At 34.1% G+C, this 18,860-nt stretch overlaps 1 protein-coding gene across 3 annotated transcripts in view; it reads right to left on the bottom strand.

Annotated features, from left to right (window-relative positions):
* Window positions 1-18,860, bottom strand: part of CEP128 (centrosomal protein 128) — a 214,644-nt gene that overhangs the window by 106,234 nt on the left and 89,550 nt on the right. For all 3 annotated transcript variants that reach the window (XR_008431387.1, XR_008431386.1, XM_053945258.1), the window contains exons 24-25: window positions 15,607-15,715; window positions 11,318-11,458 (exon numbers count right to left, since the gene is read on the bottom strand). Coding sequence is in view for 1 of the 3 variants with exons in the window: in XM_053945258.1 (XP_053801233.1) it covers window positions 11,352-11,458; window positions 15,607-15,715 (216 nt within the window). In the remaining 2 variants the exon portion in view is untranslated. The remainder of the gene's footprint in view (window positions 1-11,317; window positions 11,459-15,606; window positions 15,716-18,860) is intronic.

The raw sequence follows: 18,860 nt of genomic DNA, 5'->3' as shown, positions 1-18,860 counted from the left end.
ATAAAGCAAATGTGACTCATTGCATGGGGATTACAAGACAAAAGGATTTGGGAAATGGGAGGTTGTATATGCCCTGAGGGTAAGATCAACAGAAGGGATGTCAAGAGAACAACTCTCAGGAACTCTGATAAAATTACCAAAACCTGGCTACAAAATCTGAAAATATATTCTCCTAGCCTACATTATGCTAGCAAATTTTGCTATTTTGGTGTATGTCTGTATCCACCTGTATTTGGTGGACATCTTAAAAGCTGAGTTTATTCTATTTCTACCACAAAGCAGAGTTTACAATAAACTAAGATAAATAACACTGCATTTCTACATGGGATATATGTGGGAGAATGTTTGGGACCATCTCTTAGTAGTGTCATAGTATAGTTTTTTCCACAGGACTGTAAGGAAATCATAAGCTGCCCTCTATCATTGTTGTTGGTTGCAGGTCTGTGCTAGATTCAGTGGTAGATATATCATTGCCTGTGTGGAAGTTTTGTCACAAAATTGACTATTGAAAATTACTATATAAAATTTACTGTGGCTTGCACTTTGCTGTACAGAGACTGTTTAAAAATTCTCAGGTCCTGAGATAAAATCCAAAATGTAATTTTCAGCATTGTCTATTGCTCTTATTCACCAGTTTTGGGGAATCTTTTGTAGACCCAGTCTTTTACTCTGGTTCAGTTCCTATCAGAATGTGAGGCAGCAGGAGGTACACAGGGTCAGGCCAGGAAGAACCATCACTTGATAGCTCAGTGGGTTCCTGGCTTACAAAACAAGCATAAGGTAAGGTCCACATTGCTAACTGAGGGCCAGCTGGGACTTTTATCAGAGGTCACAGCAAATGCATTTTTCTGAGACTACAACTAAAATTCCTATGAAACTAATTCATCCACTCTTTTTATCATCCTACTTTCCTTACCCATTGAGAAGTGTTGTTTGAGCTGTAGTGGCGTCCACTGCCAAGAGCATTAGAGATGTTGACTGACCTGCCCTCATAGGCATCCTGTCTCTTGTAGAACCATTGATGCTTCCAACAGAAGTTTTCAGGCAGCATTTTCCAGACAGTAATATGTACTGCTTTTAAAATTCTACTTAAGGATCACATTTGGAAGGTATCCAAAAGGAAACTGAAATAAACTACTTGTTTTCACTTGTAAAGGAGCCTGTAGGTTATTTATCTACATCACAAGAGCTCAATTGTCAGGGCCAAGGCTAAGCCCTTCAGCAATGGTGGTAGAGCCTGGATAGCAGATTTAAGAAGAGGCAAAAGTGTTGTGCAACAGCTGCTGTAAGAGAGGAATAATCATGTGTGAAAGAAACAACTCTGTTATCATCAGTGAAAACAATGGTCCAAAGAAAAGTAACTTTGTCATAAACAACTGCAGATCAGAAAAATATGTAAAATACATGCAAAACCTCTTAATTTCAAAAGGCAAGAGAATATGTAATTGAAGAAAATGAAATTAGTAAAATAATTACAGGTTTTCAATAACTGATTTCTCAGTATATAAAGAAACTATATTTTGGTCAGCTTGTTGTGAGAAACCAGAAAGAAAACTTCATTATATGGAATTATGCAATATCTTTTGGTTTGGTTTGGTTTTGTTTTACTTTGTATTTTAAAATACAACACAAGGCTTTGTTTTCCATTAAATGCTTCCATAGAAATTTAGCTGTGTGGAACTTCCCAGCAGCAATGATTTTTGTTTCATTAAATATTGCCATGGCTCAATCTCTTTGCTTGTTTAACTGCATCCCATTTCACTGCTTCCAGGGGTGTCTCTTATTTAAGGCAATAAAGAATTTACCCCAGAATCCAGGTAAAGTACTCTGTGGGTGGACACGGTGCTTATACTGCAAGCAATAAGCATCTAAGGCAGATGCCTGATTCTCCTTTTTACTAAATGGAGATTTAAATTATATAGTTAGAGCAGTTCACTGCAATTTGATCAAACCCTGACTGCTTAATGCTGAGATGAAGGATGCTACAGATCCCGTTGACTACAAAGCAGGTTCATTTAGATGGACTCAAGTTCAATCGGATGAATCTTGTTCACATGCTCTAAGACACTACAGGCAAACAGCCTGTCCTAATTGGAAACACTGTCAATAATGGCCAATGTAAAGACCCACTCCTACTGTAACACAGTAATACGTTGCCAGATTTTTGGGTCCTTAAAGGCATACAAATCTTTGACCTAAATGAGTATTTTGAATACAAACTTTTGAAGAAAACTTATTCTCATAATGAAACTATCATCTCAGTTTTTCAACAAATATTACAGTAAGAGAAAGAAAACAAAATAAAAAATCCAATTGCTTCTAGAGAAAAGAAGAAAATTGTGCAATGTAATTCCATATCACACATCTGTATTTGACAAAACTAAAAAAGATCAATTACATAAAACAGGCCTTTACATAAGTTTGGCAATGTTAGGTAAATGAATACAGATGCTATGCATTGCTTGGAAAAATAATTTATTATGTTAGCTTACAAAAATTACAAGTTTTTATGTTAATACTTTAAATTACAAGTACAGCTAGGAACTTTGATCCTGCAAAGGTATCAACTATCTCCTAAGATGCAATGAAGACTTGCAACGCTGCCTTCAGGAATTGCTTGGAGTAAGTCCCAAGTCAGCAAAAGTGCAATGTAGTTTGATATTTTCGTTACTGCCTCATTGGCTAACATTTTATAGTCTAATTGCAGAAGGTAGGTACAAATGTTGACGTTAAATTAACATATGAACTTTCCTAGTAGAGCCTTAACCAAACTTAAACATACCTGCAGACTGTGCCAAGCAGTTTGCAGCAACATACTCAGAGCACAAAAGACAGCTTTCATATACTTCACACTGCAATCACTTGACAAGATCTCAGCACTTAGTACTTTGATTGGTACTTAGGCTTTATGCATGAGATTTCATTCTGGCTTCATACTGATATAAATCAGGCATAGGCATTCTGAAGTCAGAGCAGCGACTCAACAATAAAATTGGTGTTCTGGTGTGACATGAGCCACAGCTTGTGTCTAACAAAGTACCTCAAATTTCACAGGTTGGCAAGGACTTGTGCATCAAACCAACATAGTAACAGTTCTTCCTTTTATACTTCTACAGTGCATTGTTCCTAAACTTGCATGAAGTGTTCTGAAAAGCCAACCTGTAGACTTACTTTTATGTGCATCCATGCGATTTACAGGAAGTAATAGTCAAGCAGTAGTTTGGCTGAACTTGATCTATAGGGTCTTTTCCAACTTAATGATTCCAGACTTTTTTTTTTTAATTCATTGCATACTTTTCAAGATAGTCAAGTTGAACATTTTTCCTCCCTGAAGATGGCAGATAATGGAAAAAGTGGACTGCAAATACCTTGTGAAGCTATCCTGGAACTAAAATATCATAGGACAAAAAAGTTAAAACTGGTTTTATTTTGTGAATCTTTTGCTAAAAAAGAATACCAATAGTACTGGAATTTAGATGTAAGATATAATTAGCTTCTCCCTACACACATAAAAATCCCCATTTTGGGTACTCATTGAATTACTAGATCAGTTGAAAAAGTGATATAAAACAAAACATTTAGTCATGAGTGTGAAATACAATTGATACATATTAACAGATGAACCATCTCTCCTTGGAGATGGCTTCATTACTTTGAAAAAGCTGTAGCAGAACACATAAAAGTAGAACAAAGAGCTGCAAATCAAATTTCAGAATTTTTCAAATTTCATAAGCTTGGATTGACATTATTCAGAAGTACTATAGTTTTAATTATATAACTAACTTTGATTTAGTCTTGAAAAAAATACAGGAACCTAAATGAACTCAAAATCTCATTTCTTAGATTCTGAAAAGAAATAAAATATAAAAATGAGATAGTGTCAAATTATTCCAAGTGTTTTGGAGTGTGCTACCATATGATTTTTATAAGATCATGTATTTTTCAGCAAACATTTGTTTTCATCAGACCAACACATATTGCAGACTTGCAGACCTTCAGAATGCAATGAAAAAATAGACAAAGAAAATATTTCTCTCCCCTTTTCTAAAACTCAGCATAAAATTGTAACTCTACTGATACTACAGACAAGGCCTCTGCTAGCTTTACTGCAGTCAGGATTTCCAAGCATAAAAGGCAATCTTTCTTTTTGAGCAGTAAAATTTTACACTGTATGAACATGTTTAGACATGTCAATGTCTATAAGAAAAAGACATAATTATGTGGACAGGATATACCTGATGCCTACACAGCTATTAGAAGACTGACCATACCTTTATGTTTCAGAAATCAAGTCTGAAGGAAACTGCAATAGTTCTGGTTACTGCAGTAAGGTGAACCTCAACATGTATGAAGAGCTGGACTCCTTGCTAAACATTCAAGGACTTTATCTCAAGAAATAATTGAATGTTGAGGAATTTCATTTCACTATACCTATTTTTATCACATTAACCAATACAATAAGGTATTAAACAGATCTTTCTGACTTCATACCAGCACAGAAACATTTCGATTCCATATTATTTGTTGAAATTCTGCAGATTCCTTATACTATACTGCAGTAACAATAGCTGACTCGGAAATATGATGTAATATATTCAGTGTCACGTATATGAATTGCCTGGGCAATCTTAGTTTTGGAATGCCCCAACCAAAATGCTAGTTCACAAGAATAATTTTGCTCCAGTTTTAGGACACTAACTGCAAAAAAACACTGTATTTCATTCAAATGAAATGAAAACAAAAGATCTGGAGGAAAGTGACTCATGTATCAACTAACTTAATTAGGAGTGCTTGTAATGAAGTATCAGAATTAGATGGTTATTTGGTTTTTTTTAGCAAACCCCAAATTAAATAGAAACTGGCAGCATGAAATGGCAAAACATGTTCCAGAAATCAAAAGCGAGTAACATATTTTCTTCTCATACGCCCCAAGGGACAAAAAAAAAAAAAAAAAAAAAAAAAAAAAAAAAAAAATCAGCATTTGCTAATAAGCACATATAGAAATGTCAGCCTTAAAACTTATACACCTTCAAAACCTCAGTAAAACACTGCTATTGTATTGACACCCTTACCTACAATTCAAGTATTTTTCTATTTGTTGCTTTCTTCTGGTAATGTAATACCACAGCAGAAATTTGAACATTTGAGCTATTTGTTCAAATACACTGCAAGAGCCTGTATTCCTTCTGCAGCACATCAGCTGCTTCCAGTGGAATTATTTCAACTTTGCTACCCAGTGCACAGCACACATAACAGACTTCCTCCAAGTGTGGAACATAGTTAAGTCTAAATCAAAGAGACATTAAGAGATGGTACGAAGTGGGTTGATGTCTGTTGATTAACATATTCAGGAGCTTCATTTTAGTCTGCCACTCTACTGAAATTGAAGCAATTACATTCTGGAAAAATGAAGAGTTTCTTGACTTTGATATTTCATTCTTTCATATTTGCAGAGATTTTTTGACTATCATGTAAAAATAATTTGTCTCACTTTTAAGAAGTTTTTAGACTAGTTTTTTGTTAATTTATAGACCTCTAATTGATCAATGGACAACATACTAATGGATTCACATTCCATGGCTAGTGAGCCTCCCCGCTGATGTAGCTCACACTGAACAAAGGTTTCTGTATCTTCCAGCTTTATGACTGCACTGGAGACTGCTCCAGTGAAGACAAAACAAACAGCTCCAAGGTTTCTGATGGACTTGTTGACATTCTGTTAGTCAAAACATGTAGCAAAAGTTCTGCCAGCTCCATGATGTCTTCATGGTTGCAGCTGTTTGAGTGAAATGGTGCTGTCAGTGCTGCACCCGGCAGTGAAAGCCTCAATAAAAATGGTGCACGCATTGAGCTCCCTACACCAAACAGCCACAAATGCAAACTGTCCTCTTGGCCACCAGCAAAACACAGCTCATCTTCATCATTTTCCACACTAAGTATAAAACTGTGTCACTGGTGGTTTCTGTGAAGAGCCTCATGCCAGAAACATAAATTGGGCTGTTTCCCAGTTCCATGCTTGTTTAACAGTGTGAGTGACACAGAAATCCTTTTGATCACATTTAGCAAATTTCAGTATCACTTTTTAAAAATATTTTAGGTGCCAGCAACTGTTTATAAGGATGATTTGATATTAACACACTGAAGAAATACACTTTTCAATATGAGTATTTTAGGCTCTAGACTAAGCACTTAGACAGATGTCCTAAATTTGTTGTAGTCTCATTTTTTTGCCTCGAATCAATAATATTTCAGGGTTATTGCAGCAAAGTCTATCCTTTACCATTTCCTTCTACAAACTGATAGCAGAATCAATGCTGGCAATCAGAAAATCTAGACAAATGTAGTAAGAGACATTTACCTTGGCCTGTGGAATAATCTTTAAAATGAGACAGTATGTGACCTGATGTTAGTCCATTTCCTATGTAGCTTTTATGTTAGTAAAAAAATAAGAGTGTCAGAGTTCATTTGAAAAGAGCTTGTAAGAAACAATTGCCATCAACACTAAAGTAATTCCATGGGAACATAAACTACCAAAATTATTGACAGTGGGTAGGTGATGTAATGATGGAATGTCTTCTGACACACTAGTGCACAGTAGATGGCAGATGAGAAAAGCAGTCTAACATCAAAACAGCTCTGGTCTGAAGAGAGATGAAAATAACAGACTACTCAAGAACAATGTTGTACTTACACAAAACACCTATCAAGGAGCATGTCCCTAAAAACAGACAGCAAAATCATCCTAAAAGAGACATCTCTATGCAGTTCTTGTTTTTAAATGTAATAATTTAACAAAAACATGTTAACAACCATGTTCCAAAAATATTTAGTTCCAAATAGCACCCAGTAGATTCCCAAATAAAAAGACTAGAAATTTAAAAATATCATCACTGCATATTCTCACACTATAGATTTTGTCATTATTAGGGGAAGGGAAAAAAAAATCTCATTATTTAAGCCAGAAAAATGACAGAAGTGAAACTTCAGCTTTGGAAACAGGAGAGCTATTGCTTGCACAAATGATAAAAGTTGGATGTTGCTGGATTTTAACCAGAGCAATGTTCCTCATGTTTGCTGTCAACATTCCCAGAAGCATCGCAGATTTTTGAATAGCTTAGTTATTGGATTCTGCTATGTTGTAGCCTCGTACAGAGCACTAAAATATTATTAAGATTTAAAATGTAATTTAGTTATTTACATAGAAAAGCAAATAGATTCATATTCACAGCAGCCCAGACATGCTTACAGTAAAGAGCTGAGTTGTGCTAGAGTAGAAAGTACTTAAGCATGAAAAAAAAAAATATCCAAGATGGAATTTGATTTAGGGATCACTTTCATTCAGATGTAAATATTAGCTATAAGGCTAATATTAAGCTAAGGCAACAAGAATAAAACTGTTCTGAAATTTTAATTTAATCATCAATTGCTTTCCATCCCTTCTACTGTTCGTTTTCCTCTATAACTGATTCTAAATTCTACAGTTACATCAAAATCACAGGACTTTGCGTGATGTCCTCCTGCACATCCATTTTTGACAAGTCAGATATTGACCTGCAGCTCACATTAACTTCAGTATCAATTACTTCTGTGGGGTGACAAGGGCTTAGAGAGAGATACATTTGTTACTAACACACTGCAAATACAAGGAGTTTAACATATGTACTGTAAAATTTGATTGTAAAAAGCAATGCCACAAAAATTTATGATTTTTTTTTTCTGCATGTTATAGATATGAGAATGCATCCAGGTTGCGGACTTCTCATTTTCCACCATAAATATCATAGTCAGTGTAACAAAAATACCTACTGATTTCCTTTCAGAGTAATACTGGCATTTTCATTCATGAAAAACCATTCAGTGCTACACCCAGTGCAGAGACTATGCCTTGCAAGCCAGAGATGAACTGATATGTAGATTCCTTAGCTCAGAAATGGATTTTAGAATAGTAGTTTCTTTGTTGTATGGGTTTTCATATATTTTCTTTATTTACTTTGCTGTAATAGTTAGTAAAAATGTGGCTGAGCTTTGAATATCCAAGGAGTACTTTCACCATCACTGAAGACTGGTTTCCATCAAAAATTTGAGAAGTAACTGTAAGAAAATTGCTTTGTTTTGCACTGTAAAATTTTATTTTTTATTTTTATTTTGACATTTCTTCTTAGGATGACATAATTACACAATAAAAATAAATTATTTTGTCTGTTTAGTAAATATAATCTCAAAAGTAATTAAGTACTCTCAAGTCTGCTGTAAAACAATAGGAACTGAAGGGCATAAAATTTATAGCTTATTCATGTGACAGCTATTTTATGCTAAAATAGAGGACCAATGCATTTTTGAAAGCACAGTATTGAAGCACTGTATTTCAGTACAGCATTAAAAAAAAAGAATGCCTGATACTAGCCTAAAAAATCTGTATGTATTTAGTACATACATAAAAAGTTGCCTGATTTACCAAAAGCTAAACAAAACAAAGACTTAAACCATCATTTTTTTTGTGTATGCAATACCACATTTTTGATTATTGAAAATCACTGCTTTGGGTAAGAATTGAGTAATAGGTCATTAAAGGGTTAAAGCATAAAAAAATCTGGCTACCAGAAGGGACAGCAATTTTTAAGATATGAAATATACAAAAGGTTTTATTTAAAAATTATCTGCTTTTCTACTTTAAAAACTGAAAGTGTACAAAAGAGTATTATTTCAGACCAATATGGAAAAAATATTATTTCTTAAACCACAAAGGGACAGTTTCACATAATGTCATGAATGGAACTTTAGACTTAGTAAAGAGGAAACAAAATTCACTTTGTAATATGAACCTCTATTAAAGGTGGAAGAGAGACAAATATTACATGCTATCTAGACTGCCATGCCAAGAGGGTAAATTTCAGAAAGAATTTCCTGGCTTTGGAGTCCATAAGTCTGCTCAGTAAGAATTTTTTTCTGTGTGCGTGTGGTTTGACGTCTCTTCTGTTCTTCCACCCCTTTTAGAAAATTTTATAAAAGGATATAAAACTGATGAAAACCCAGTCACATGGGCAAAGGCAAATATACTAAGCATTGAACATACTTAAAGTTTTAAAGCCAAAATTGTTCACCCAGTAGTAATTTCTGTCCTATATAGTAGATAAGTTGATTCAACACTTGATGTGAGGAAGATCAGGCTGTTTATCGTTAGTTTTCTAACAATATAAAGCAGTAGTGATCCTGTTTTAAGAATACGTACTTCAGATTCCTAAGTTACAAGTCAGGAAAAAATGTATAAATACATAAAACTTTTTACAAATTCCTTAGGAAAAAGATAGGACATTGTATTTCTGGTATTACTTCCCAGCTAAGACTCTCAAAGGCCCATTTATTTACCTACTTCCATGTCACAAAAACATTTAAACTTGGGTAAAACGGTTTTCCATCAGCAATCCATACACCAGACCTTGCTACCACATAAGGTGTTTTGAGAACGTGATTTACTGCTTAATAATATATTTTAAAGTGACTTTTCTATGTTTTGGCCATAATTTGTAGGTACCATAAAGTCTGCAAGCTGGTGACATTTCATTTTGCAATTTTTAAGTTTCACCAGACCAAACCAGTTAAAATATTTTAAATGCCATATTTCCACCTCTACTCTGATCTAATAAAAAAAATAAATTACAAATGTTGGATCCACTTAAAGTAAGTTTAGTTTATAGTAGCAGAGGCTTGAGCTAAACACTGTTTCATGACATCGACACTCTTTGTAGAGAGCAGAAGTTTATTTGTTGATTTTTTTCTTGTTCCTGTCATGGCCATTGAGATCAGAACAGATGGATGTGCCTGTTTTGTTTTCTTGACCCTCTGAATGAGGAGATGTGCCCGAAGTCTGCAAAAAGCCAATGCCAGTGCTACCATGCACAGCATAATACACAACAAAAGGTAAAGAAAACTTTTTAACCATGTCAGATTTTTTTTTTTTTTAATTTTAAGCAATTTAAGTTCATGGAAAATGAACAGAGAATGAACTCAACCTTTCTCTCATTTCTGTGTCTGATTTTGATGTTCTCAGCATGTTGTTCTGTTTGAAACAAGCTGAACACAACGTGATTGTCAGGGAAGTGCACCATCCAGAGCACCCACTGGGACTACAGAACACTTCATGAGAGTATTGTAAAAAAAGAAAAAAGAGTCCTCTTTTGAGATGGCACATCATGGCCTGTGAATTATACCCAAGACACCTACACTGCTAAAAAATGACAGTGTTTCAGAGAAGAAATAGGCTTTCTAAATATGACAGAAGTCTGCAAAACAAAATTGTTGGAATGGTGTTAATGTTGCTACAGTACTCTGATAGCTTTGGCAAGTCTTTTAAGGCACACTAGCAGTGATCCAGCCAGAAGTAGCTGAGAGGAGAATAAAACAAGAACCATCAGAAACACATGTATTTCTTTAGACAGCAGAATTCTTAGACAGAAAATTATTCTTTGCTTTGCTCTTTGAGACCACTGTAATGCAAAATTGTATCCAATTTGTTTAGAATAGTGATATCTGAACAAATACAAATGTGCAATATTGTATTTCCATAGTATTTTACAATCAATATAACATGTCTTCCCTAAAAGAGAACAAAACAGAATAAATAAATGAACATTAAAAATTGCTTTTAAAATTTTCACAGCCACATAGAAGTGCCTTTCAACACTCTTGATACAGATGGGTGAGATTCAGATTCTTTAAAAGTGCCTAACTAAGGCCATCTAATAAAACTGTTCTGGCCTAAAGAATAATTCTAGACAACTTATAATACATATATGCTGAAACTGAAACCAAGATGTGAATTTTTACTCGCTTTGAGAAAATTTTATCACTTCTTTCTTAAATGATTTTTTCAAACAGAGGGACCTAAAATCACAAATGTGTATGTACAACACTGTGTAATTACTCTCTCTCATAGTTACAGGCAATTTCTGAATATTTTTTCATTATTAATTATGTTATTAAACATAATAAAAAAACAAGTTTCAGAACAAATTCCTGTACAGGGGTAAATAAGCTCATAGCAAAGATTAATGTCACAGGTATTTCACTTCACAGTATTTCAGGAATACAATAAATTTAGCCTAAGAGGACTGCAGAAACAGATACAAGAGAATAGCAAAATCCCAGAAAGCCTTTGGTGTGCAAGCCACCTAAATTATCACAAGAGTTCACCAGCATCACTCTTGGTGCTCTTTCATTTGAGTGTTTGGCAATTTTTGAACCATTAAGGGTGCGTCACTCCTAGAGCAGATGGAATTACTACTGTTCAAAACCAAAAAAAAAGTGGAATGGAATTTACCACAGAGAAAACTGGTGTGGTTTCGTAAAATACTCTACTGCTTTCCTCCTTCTGCTTGCAGCTTCATTTCACTAACAGCAGCATTAGTAGAATCTTCCTTGGTGCCACTTGTATCCAAAGGAACCATCCCTTTCATAAGTGCTAGAAATAAGTCACACAAAAAAGGTGATTAAGCATCTTCAGATACATTAAGTTCAGTTAGATTCAGTGATCTTAGAGGCCTTTTCAAACCTATGATTCTTAGATTTGGTTGACTGGCCTTTAGTTTTTATTTAAAACATGTATTTCATTATATGATATTATAATTTATTCAGCAAGTAATACGGTGTTAATAAATATTCAATATTCATAAGGCTATGAATTGAGAAGATAATATTTTCTCTGTTTTCTACAGAAATAGATTTTAATACTCTATAATACAGGCATAGCCACAAGCTTTCTTATACAAAAGAAGTGTAGACCCTGTTTTAAAAAATTGTATTATTTCACTAAGATATATTTTCCATTTATTTTTCCAGAATTTTTGTTTAGATAAGACAAACCTGTCAAAAAATTTGTGAAAGATTATCTTTACCAATAGACTGGACTTAAGTCACTAAGTGACACTGAACAGGAGCTCATACAATGTCATACTGTGCATATACCTTCCCAGCAGGGTACACATATAGTGCTTATTTCTAAATACATTATATTGCATTAAAATCCAGACAATATGAATTGCCAAAACATCTTAGAATAAAATGCTGAAGAAAAAAAGTCAAATATCCAAAGATTTAGCAAAAGGTAGAAATTAAGGGAAGGAAAGTGGCTAGCAGCTTATACAACATACCCTTCTTCTAATGGCCTTCTTTATAGCACAAGCACATAAGAAAAGTGGTCCTACTGAATATCCAGAGTGTAAATTTTAAGAATCCAGTAAAATTGTAGCAGTACATAAACAAAAGTTATTTAACAAGGAGCAAGACTTTACAGTTTGGCTAGGAGGGGTGAGATGTTTTCACTTTCAGAAGAATGAAATCACTGTGTTTGGGACATTGGTATAACAGTGAGTTCTAAGTTTTCAGCATAAAGTTTTCAGAATTGGTTCAAAGCTCTGCTGCTGTACACCATGTCAGTTGTACCTCCTGTGGACAGTATTCAAAGTAAGGTGAAAAATCAAAAAGAAAGTTCATTGCTTAACTAATTCAATTTGCATTTTTCTAAGTGATGATGTCAAGTTTCCAGTCATTCCAAGTTCTTATGCTTAAGCAGCCGTAGGTTTTGCTCTAGAGGGGTGCCCAGAGCATAGTGATGTTGTAATGTCTTTTTACTTGTAAGTACATTATTTATAAATGCCAATAATAATAGTCTTAAGAAATTATGAAGAAGTGTACATAGAGGGATAAAGACAGGCACCAGCAATACAGTGCAAGAGTTAATTGTTCTGACAATAAAGCCTACATTCAGGACAACTCAGTTCTATTCAGCTGTGGTATGAATCCTACTACATACCATGTTGACACTAGAGTGTAGTCCATCAGAACTTGTGAAGCCCTGGAACATAAATTCCCAACAATAGAAAGCCTCTAAGACATATGGTTTCTGGGAAACCATCCAGGTTAAAACCTCAAAGTGATGAAATGTCCAAAGAGAAAGGCAAGACTCAATTCACATAGCTAATGCAAAGCATGTGTAACTCTGGGGATTTTTGTACTCAAAATTTCAGGAAAATACAGTGGCTGTAAAAACAGTTTCTGAGGATTATTCTTTAGATAACAACTAGCAGTGACTGCCTCGACCAACCATTTTGGTCTGATAATAATATAGACTGCAAACCACATCTACTGAATGTTTCCTTGAATAAATTATTTTCTCATTTCAACTTCTTAATTTCTAAGAAAATGGGTACATAAATAAAAGCACACTCCTTCAACATATTTTACAATATGTTTGTAATGGAAAAGCTGTTATAATTGCAGAAATTATACCAGAAACAAAACACAATGTTGATGTTAATTACTTTCCTTTAACTGCTTGCTGCATTGGCAAATTTTTAGTGTGTATATATATATATATATGTATATATATATGGAAACAGATTGTTGTTCCCTAATTTATTTTCCCATACTATGTATCCTTCTTTCATCAACCAATTTTAAACTTAAATCCCATGCTCTCCCTCAAAGATAAGTTAAATTATATCAAATGAGTCTGCTCTCCTTCTAGGTGCTCTCTAATGTCATAGGAGACCCACACTGGGAAGGAAGCTTCTACTACTAGTGATTTAATTTATAGTCTGTAAGACTTTATGACTTGAAGAGAGATTGAATGGGGAAATATAAATCACAAAGGCTTGCAAACTTCTCCAAAAAGTAAATGAAAGAAAAAAAAAATCCATACTTCTTTTTCTGAAGAAGGATACAATTAATCACAGAAAATAAATGATGACATGTATAGGATGATTTATTAAAAGCTACAGTAGATTTGGGAGCAAAGATGTCGAATTATACTTCACTGTCAAAGTCTCAAATGATAATTAATTAATATCATTACTGAAATTAAAAGTTCATTATATTTTTGTGATTATCATGACTGAAGTATCTGACTTTTCATTTGCCACTCACTGAAAAATCTCCTTAATGCTAATACCCCAGCAGAATTTTTACTGTCCTCAAGAACTATACCAACAACTTCAAAATACACATTTGACTGATTTGACTGGTAGAAATCAGTTTCAGCATAAAGTGACAATCAGTCAAAAATCAAAGTCTAAAGTCTGTGGACTAATCCACATATTTCAGTGCCATAAGCAGTAAGTGGTGAATTGAATCACCACTGTCATTTGTTAATTTTTTTTTTTTTTTTTTTTTTTTTTTTTTTTTTTTTTTTTTTGATTTCCAGAAAATTTAGTACATAGTGCTGGTAAAAATAGTTGAATCAGAGAATAAATATGTACAACTGTTTCATGAGATTGGTATTCAGATCACATGGATCCTATTTCTCTTAAAACTGCCTAAAATTTATTTAAAAGTTTTAAAGCAACAAAGTCCAAGCTTGTTTAATTCAGGTTAAGCAGTATAAAGACATAGCAATATTTTAGGAACATTTATGCTGCATTTTTAAATATCAGTAAATTTTTGCAGTGACCACTTTTGGAATTCTTGAGACTGGAAGAGACTGCTGGAGGCCATTTATCTGAACATTCTGTGAGGCATCAGCTACTTCTTTTCTATACCCAAAACAGGTTTAGCTGTGCTTGATTTGCATGACTTTGACAGGGATGAGGTTTGGGAAAACAGAAAAAACAACTCTGAGTCAAGGTAAAGTGTTACTGAAGTACAGAAGATACAGAGCTATTTGTGCCTATGCTTTATTCCCACTATTGTTATTCAGTATGCTGTGCAAAAAGATACTAACACCAACCCATAGATTCTGAAAGGAAGAGAAACCAATTACCTTTAACCTCATCAGATCAGCTGAAGACTTAATGGTGAGCAGTAATGTACCACAGCACTCATTCAGATGCAGCGCTTTCACAGTGCAATGAAGCCTGAAATAGGACTTACCACTACATAGAATGCAACTTTCTAAATAGGTTCCCAGTACACAAACTGGCTATATTGAAAATAAATGGAAGATGATGATACCCTTCTGAAGAGAAGTATTATGATATCCATGTACTGATATGATCAAAAAACTCTTAAAAACCTGGTCTTTAAGTTACTTTTGACACTCATGCAAAGGTATGCCTACATACCTAATCAAGACCTAATACACCCTATGTTTTATTGAGTGTTTCCCAGCTGTATCAGAGATCTCATGACTTCACATGAACACAAGTTGTATACGTACAGGGAGGTAGAGAAAAAACAGTTAAAAACACTCTTGAAGTAGAATTACTGAGAAATTGCTACACAAGCATGAGACTAACTGGTGCACATGAAAGATCTTGGAAAGAATCCATGTTTGAGGACATTTCTCTGATCCCTCAGAGGGTCTATACAGCTTACACAAATACGATTCGTTAAGCAGAGATTCAGAATTCAAGGACAGCCCTTTTCTTTGGCCTAGATAAACAAAATATATGGTATGCCCCAGTCAAAAAAACCCAAGCAACTGTCAGTGGGATGTAATGAAGTACTTCCTAGGCAAAGACATCTATCCAGCATCTAAAACTAAAACACAGAAGGATACTTAAGATGGTTCCAGTACTTGTTTTTTGAAAAGTAGAGTCTAACTCTTTCAAGAAAAAAAAATTTAGAAGAAAATATATGCTGCCTGTAGATTTTTTTCTGTGATATAATACTTACAACCTGAACTTGAAAGCAGTGAGTTGCACAAAAAGCTGTTTTGAGTTCGCCAACTAGAAGAGTGAGCAGCCACTTCTACATCAGAAATTTCAGCATCCATTTTCACATCCTATGGGTACCAAATAAAAATAATTTTATCTGTTACTATCAAGCAGCTGTAAACTTTAACAAAAAGTAGTAGCACACATACAGGCACATGCTGTGATTTCAGAAACACTGGAAAAGACTGATTTGAATTCTCTGAATTCTCAGTATTGCACTTAGATTCAAATTAATTTGCTTATGAGTTTTATCCCCACTTCACCACTATAAAATGTATGCAAAAAACTGCTTCACCTTGAGAAAAGCACTGGCAGCACTGCAAGTCTTTGCCACTACAGCATGTTGTAAAAATGCTCTTTCCTGTCCATATCACATCCACAGTTCAGGACATACCATATCAGCAGGGCAGACATCAGTGAATGATGACTTCCTCATCAATGAATGGTTCATATTAATTCACTGAAATTCCAGATGTGGTAATAAATATAAATCTGTTTTCTCTGCCACTGAGGAAACTGAAAGTTCATTGATTTCTCAGATTGAAATACCTAAAGGTGCTTTTGAATTTTTTTGTTAAACCATTAAATAAAGTCTTAAGCACAATGTTACTATTTATGACTAAGCCTGTACAGCATAGCTTCTTGGTGAGGAAAGTCATTCAGTCTATAAGCTAAAAAGAGACGATAAATTTAAAAAGGTCATTTAAACAAAAATCCCTGAAAATTCTCTATTAGCTCTGCAGCAAGTAGTCCCCAGTTACAATACCATCCAAAAGAAGATTAAAAGCTTGGCTAGGTATCCAAATTACTCAGTTTCTTTAAATGAGAAGAGGTAATAATGAATAAATGCATCAGTTCATAAAACACACAATTTTACTGCTGAATTCTTATCATAAACAGCCTCAGGGAATTTTGTTACAACTTCTTGCAATTTATCATTCATGTTGATACTTAATTTTATGTTGATACATAAGATTTGAAAAATAAACAGAAAAAAAGATTCTACATTAATTTAGAGATACAACAAGCTTTTGTTCCATCACTGAAGGATTTACTCCTGTTAAGACTAATGGGAATGATACATATTAATTGCCTTTTGTGCTGATGAGAGACTTAATACCTAAAGTGTTCATAGCACAATAAAAATTTTTAAAGAATAGAAAAAGTTTTTGTCTTTCCATTCTGTTTCCAGAAATGCTTTATAAGAAGACCTTTTAAACAAGAAAGATGCTTCTAACAGTATCTGCAATACAAAATGGGTTTCTCTTTACAGACATATTAATGTATAGAATGTGGCTTCATTGACAATTACATCTGTTATGTTGTGTTTGAGTAGATGGTCAATCATCTGTGCCAGGAAAACTCTCCTAAAACATTTGTATCTCTACATCAAAATATTTTTCTAGTTTTCCTCTGGCTTTCTGCTTTGATTTTGCTTCTGTTCCTATTTTCTTTTAATATGTTACATTTATGGGTTTTTCCCTCAGTTTCATCTTTATCTACTGTTATTTGGCCCTTTCTTAGTTGAAAAATCAAGATTGTTGTACCTGATGGTATTCTGCAAGCCTACAGCCTACTTTTATTACTGGAAATCTTCCATTTTAAAACATTATTATTCCATTTTAAAAATTATTATTTTTCTGGGCATCTAAGCAACAGGTATTTTAAAGCTATCTGATAAGATTACAGAAGAGTAGGCAGATTGAGTGGGGACAAAAGAAATCATAAGAAAGAAAGAAAAAGAACTGCTTTTAGAGGAACATTCAACTTTGGTTTAATTTTTCCTCCTTAAAATTAAAAAAGACTGGGACACAAGATTAGATAATGCCTGTCTGAGATCAATATTGGCAAGCAAGCTGAAACAAGTGTATTATAAGAAAGGCCAGAAAGAAAAATGTAACAGAGGAAAAAGATGAATTTCAGAAGTAATTTAATCTAAAATGATCAATGCAAAAATTTTGTAAGAAACATGGATTTTCTCATCACCTATCAAATATCTAGGGGCCCTATTTACACAGCATGAACCAAATATATCAGAAAGAACCAACTTTGGTGTCCTCAAACCTACACTTTCCAGCAATTTTAGAGACTGCCAACTGACAAACAGTAAAATAAATAAATAAATAAATAAATAAATAAATAAATAAATAAAAGGCATTTGAGTTTGTTTCAAAGGAGGGTAAGAAAGGCAAGCATTAAAAAGGTTTTTTTTTAGTCTAAGCTAGCCTGATCACTGAAATCAGATTAGCACCCGTCTGTTACTTGGTTTTGAACATTCTGTTCTATTTGCAACAGCCGTGACAGCAAAGAGTACTGTATGTCATGCAAAAACCCAATTATGCCTGACTAAATGGAAACCATTAAATGCTCCCAGTTGTCTAAAGAAAGAGAATTGTTTTGGAATCAGCTTTGTACTGGATTCTGATTATTGAGTTCAAATCACACAAGCTCAGTAAGTTCAGTCAGCTTAGTGCAATGTTATGTTCTACCATCAGCTGATTGCATTCCACTTAGCTATTCAATGTTTTCCAAATTTCAGTAGCTACTGATTTAGTAATGCTAGTGTGGAGGGAAGAGAAATTCAAGATACTGAAGATTATCACCAGCAACAGATTGATTGTGCCTGTTTCCTCATTTCAATTCTTTCTTACAGAAGAGCAAGACAGCTTTTTCAAGTAACTTAATACCTACTTACAACAGCAATTTACTAGGCTAAAATAGTGTGTATTTATTTTACCTTTTCCACTTTTTAAAACACATACTGTAAGTATGTCCTCATCTTACAGAAGGAAGACGATTACATATAAGTTGAGGAACACAAACATCTTTTTGATAGAGTGTGTGATCCTTGATTTGAACTCAATTGCTTAGAGACATTGGTATGATGCACTGCCAAAGAAATTGATTTGATTGAGACATGTAGCAGAAATACTGGTATGATTCTTCAGGTTTGATCACTTTTTTCAATCACTTCCATAAGAAATCGTAATTCTGCTGAAGTAAGCTGCTATCACACAATGACAGTGACATGACAATGAACAAGCTAGTAAGGGAAAGAAAGCATGTTAATAATTGGAAAGTTGAACTCATTACAGGCAAAGTTTGTAAAGAAGAGCAGTGGATTTGTATTGTAGGGAGCTAGCTATTCATGCTTAGCACTGCTATGAGTCCAGTGAGTGGACTTCAGCAAATTACTTCCCTTCTGTTTGCCTG

This window comes from Vidua chalybeata, chromosome 6, assembly GCF_026979565.1.
Source record: "Vidua chalybeata isolate OUT-0048 chromosome 6, bVidCha1 merged haplotype, whole genome shotgun sequence".
In the NCBI taxonomy this organism is placed as follows: Eukaryota; Metazoa; Chordata; class Aves; order Passeriformes; family Viduidae; genus Vidua; species Vidua chalybeata.
The sequence above is the reverse complement of the archived record's forward strand: the minus strand, read 5'-3'. Positions and strand labels throughout refer to the sequence as shown.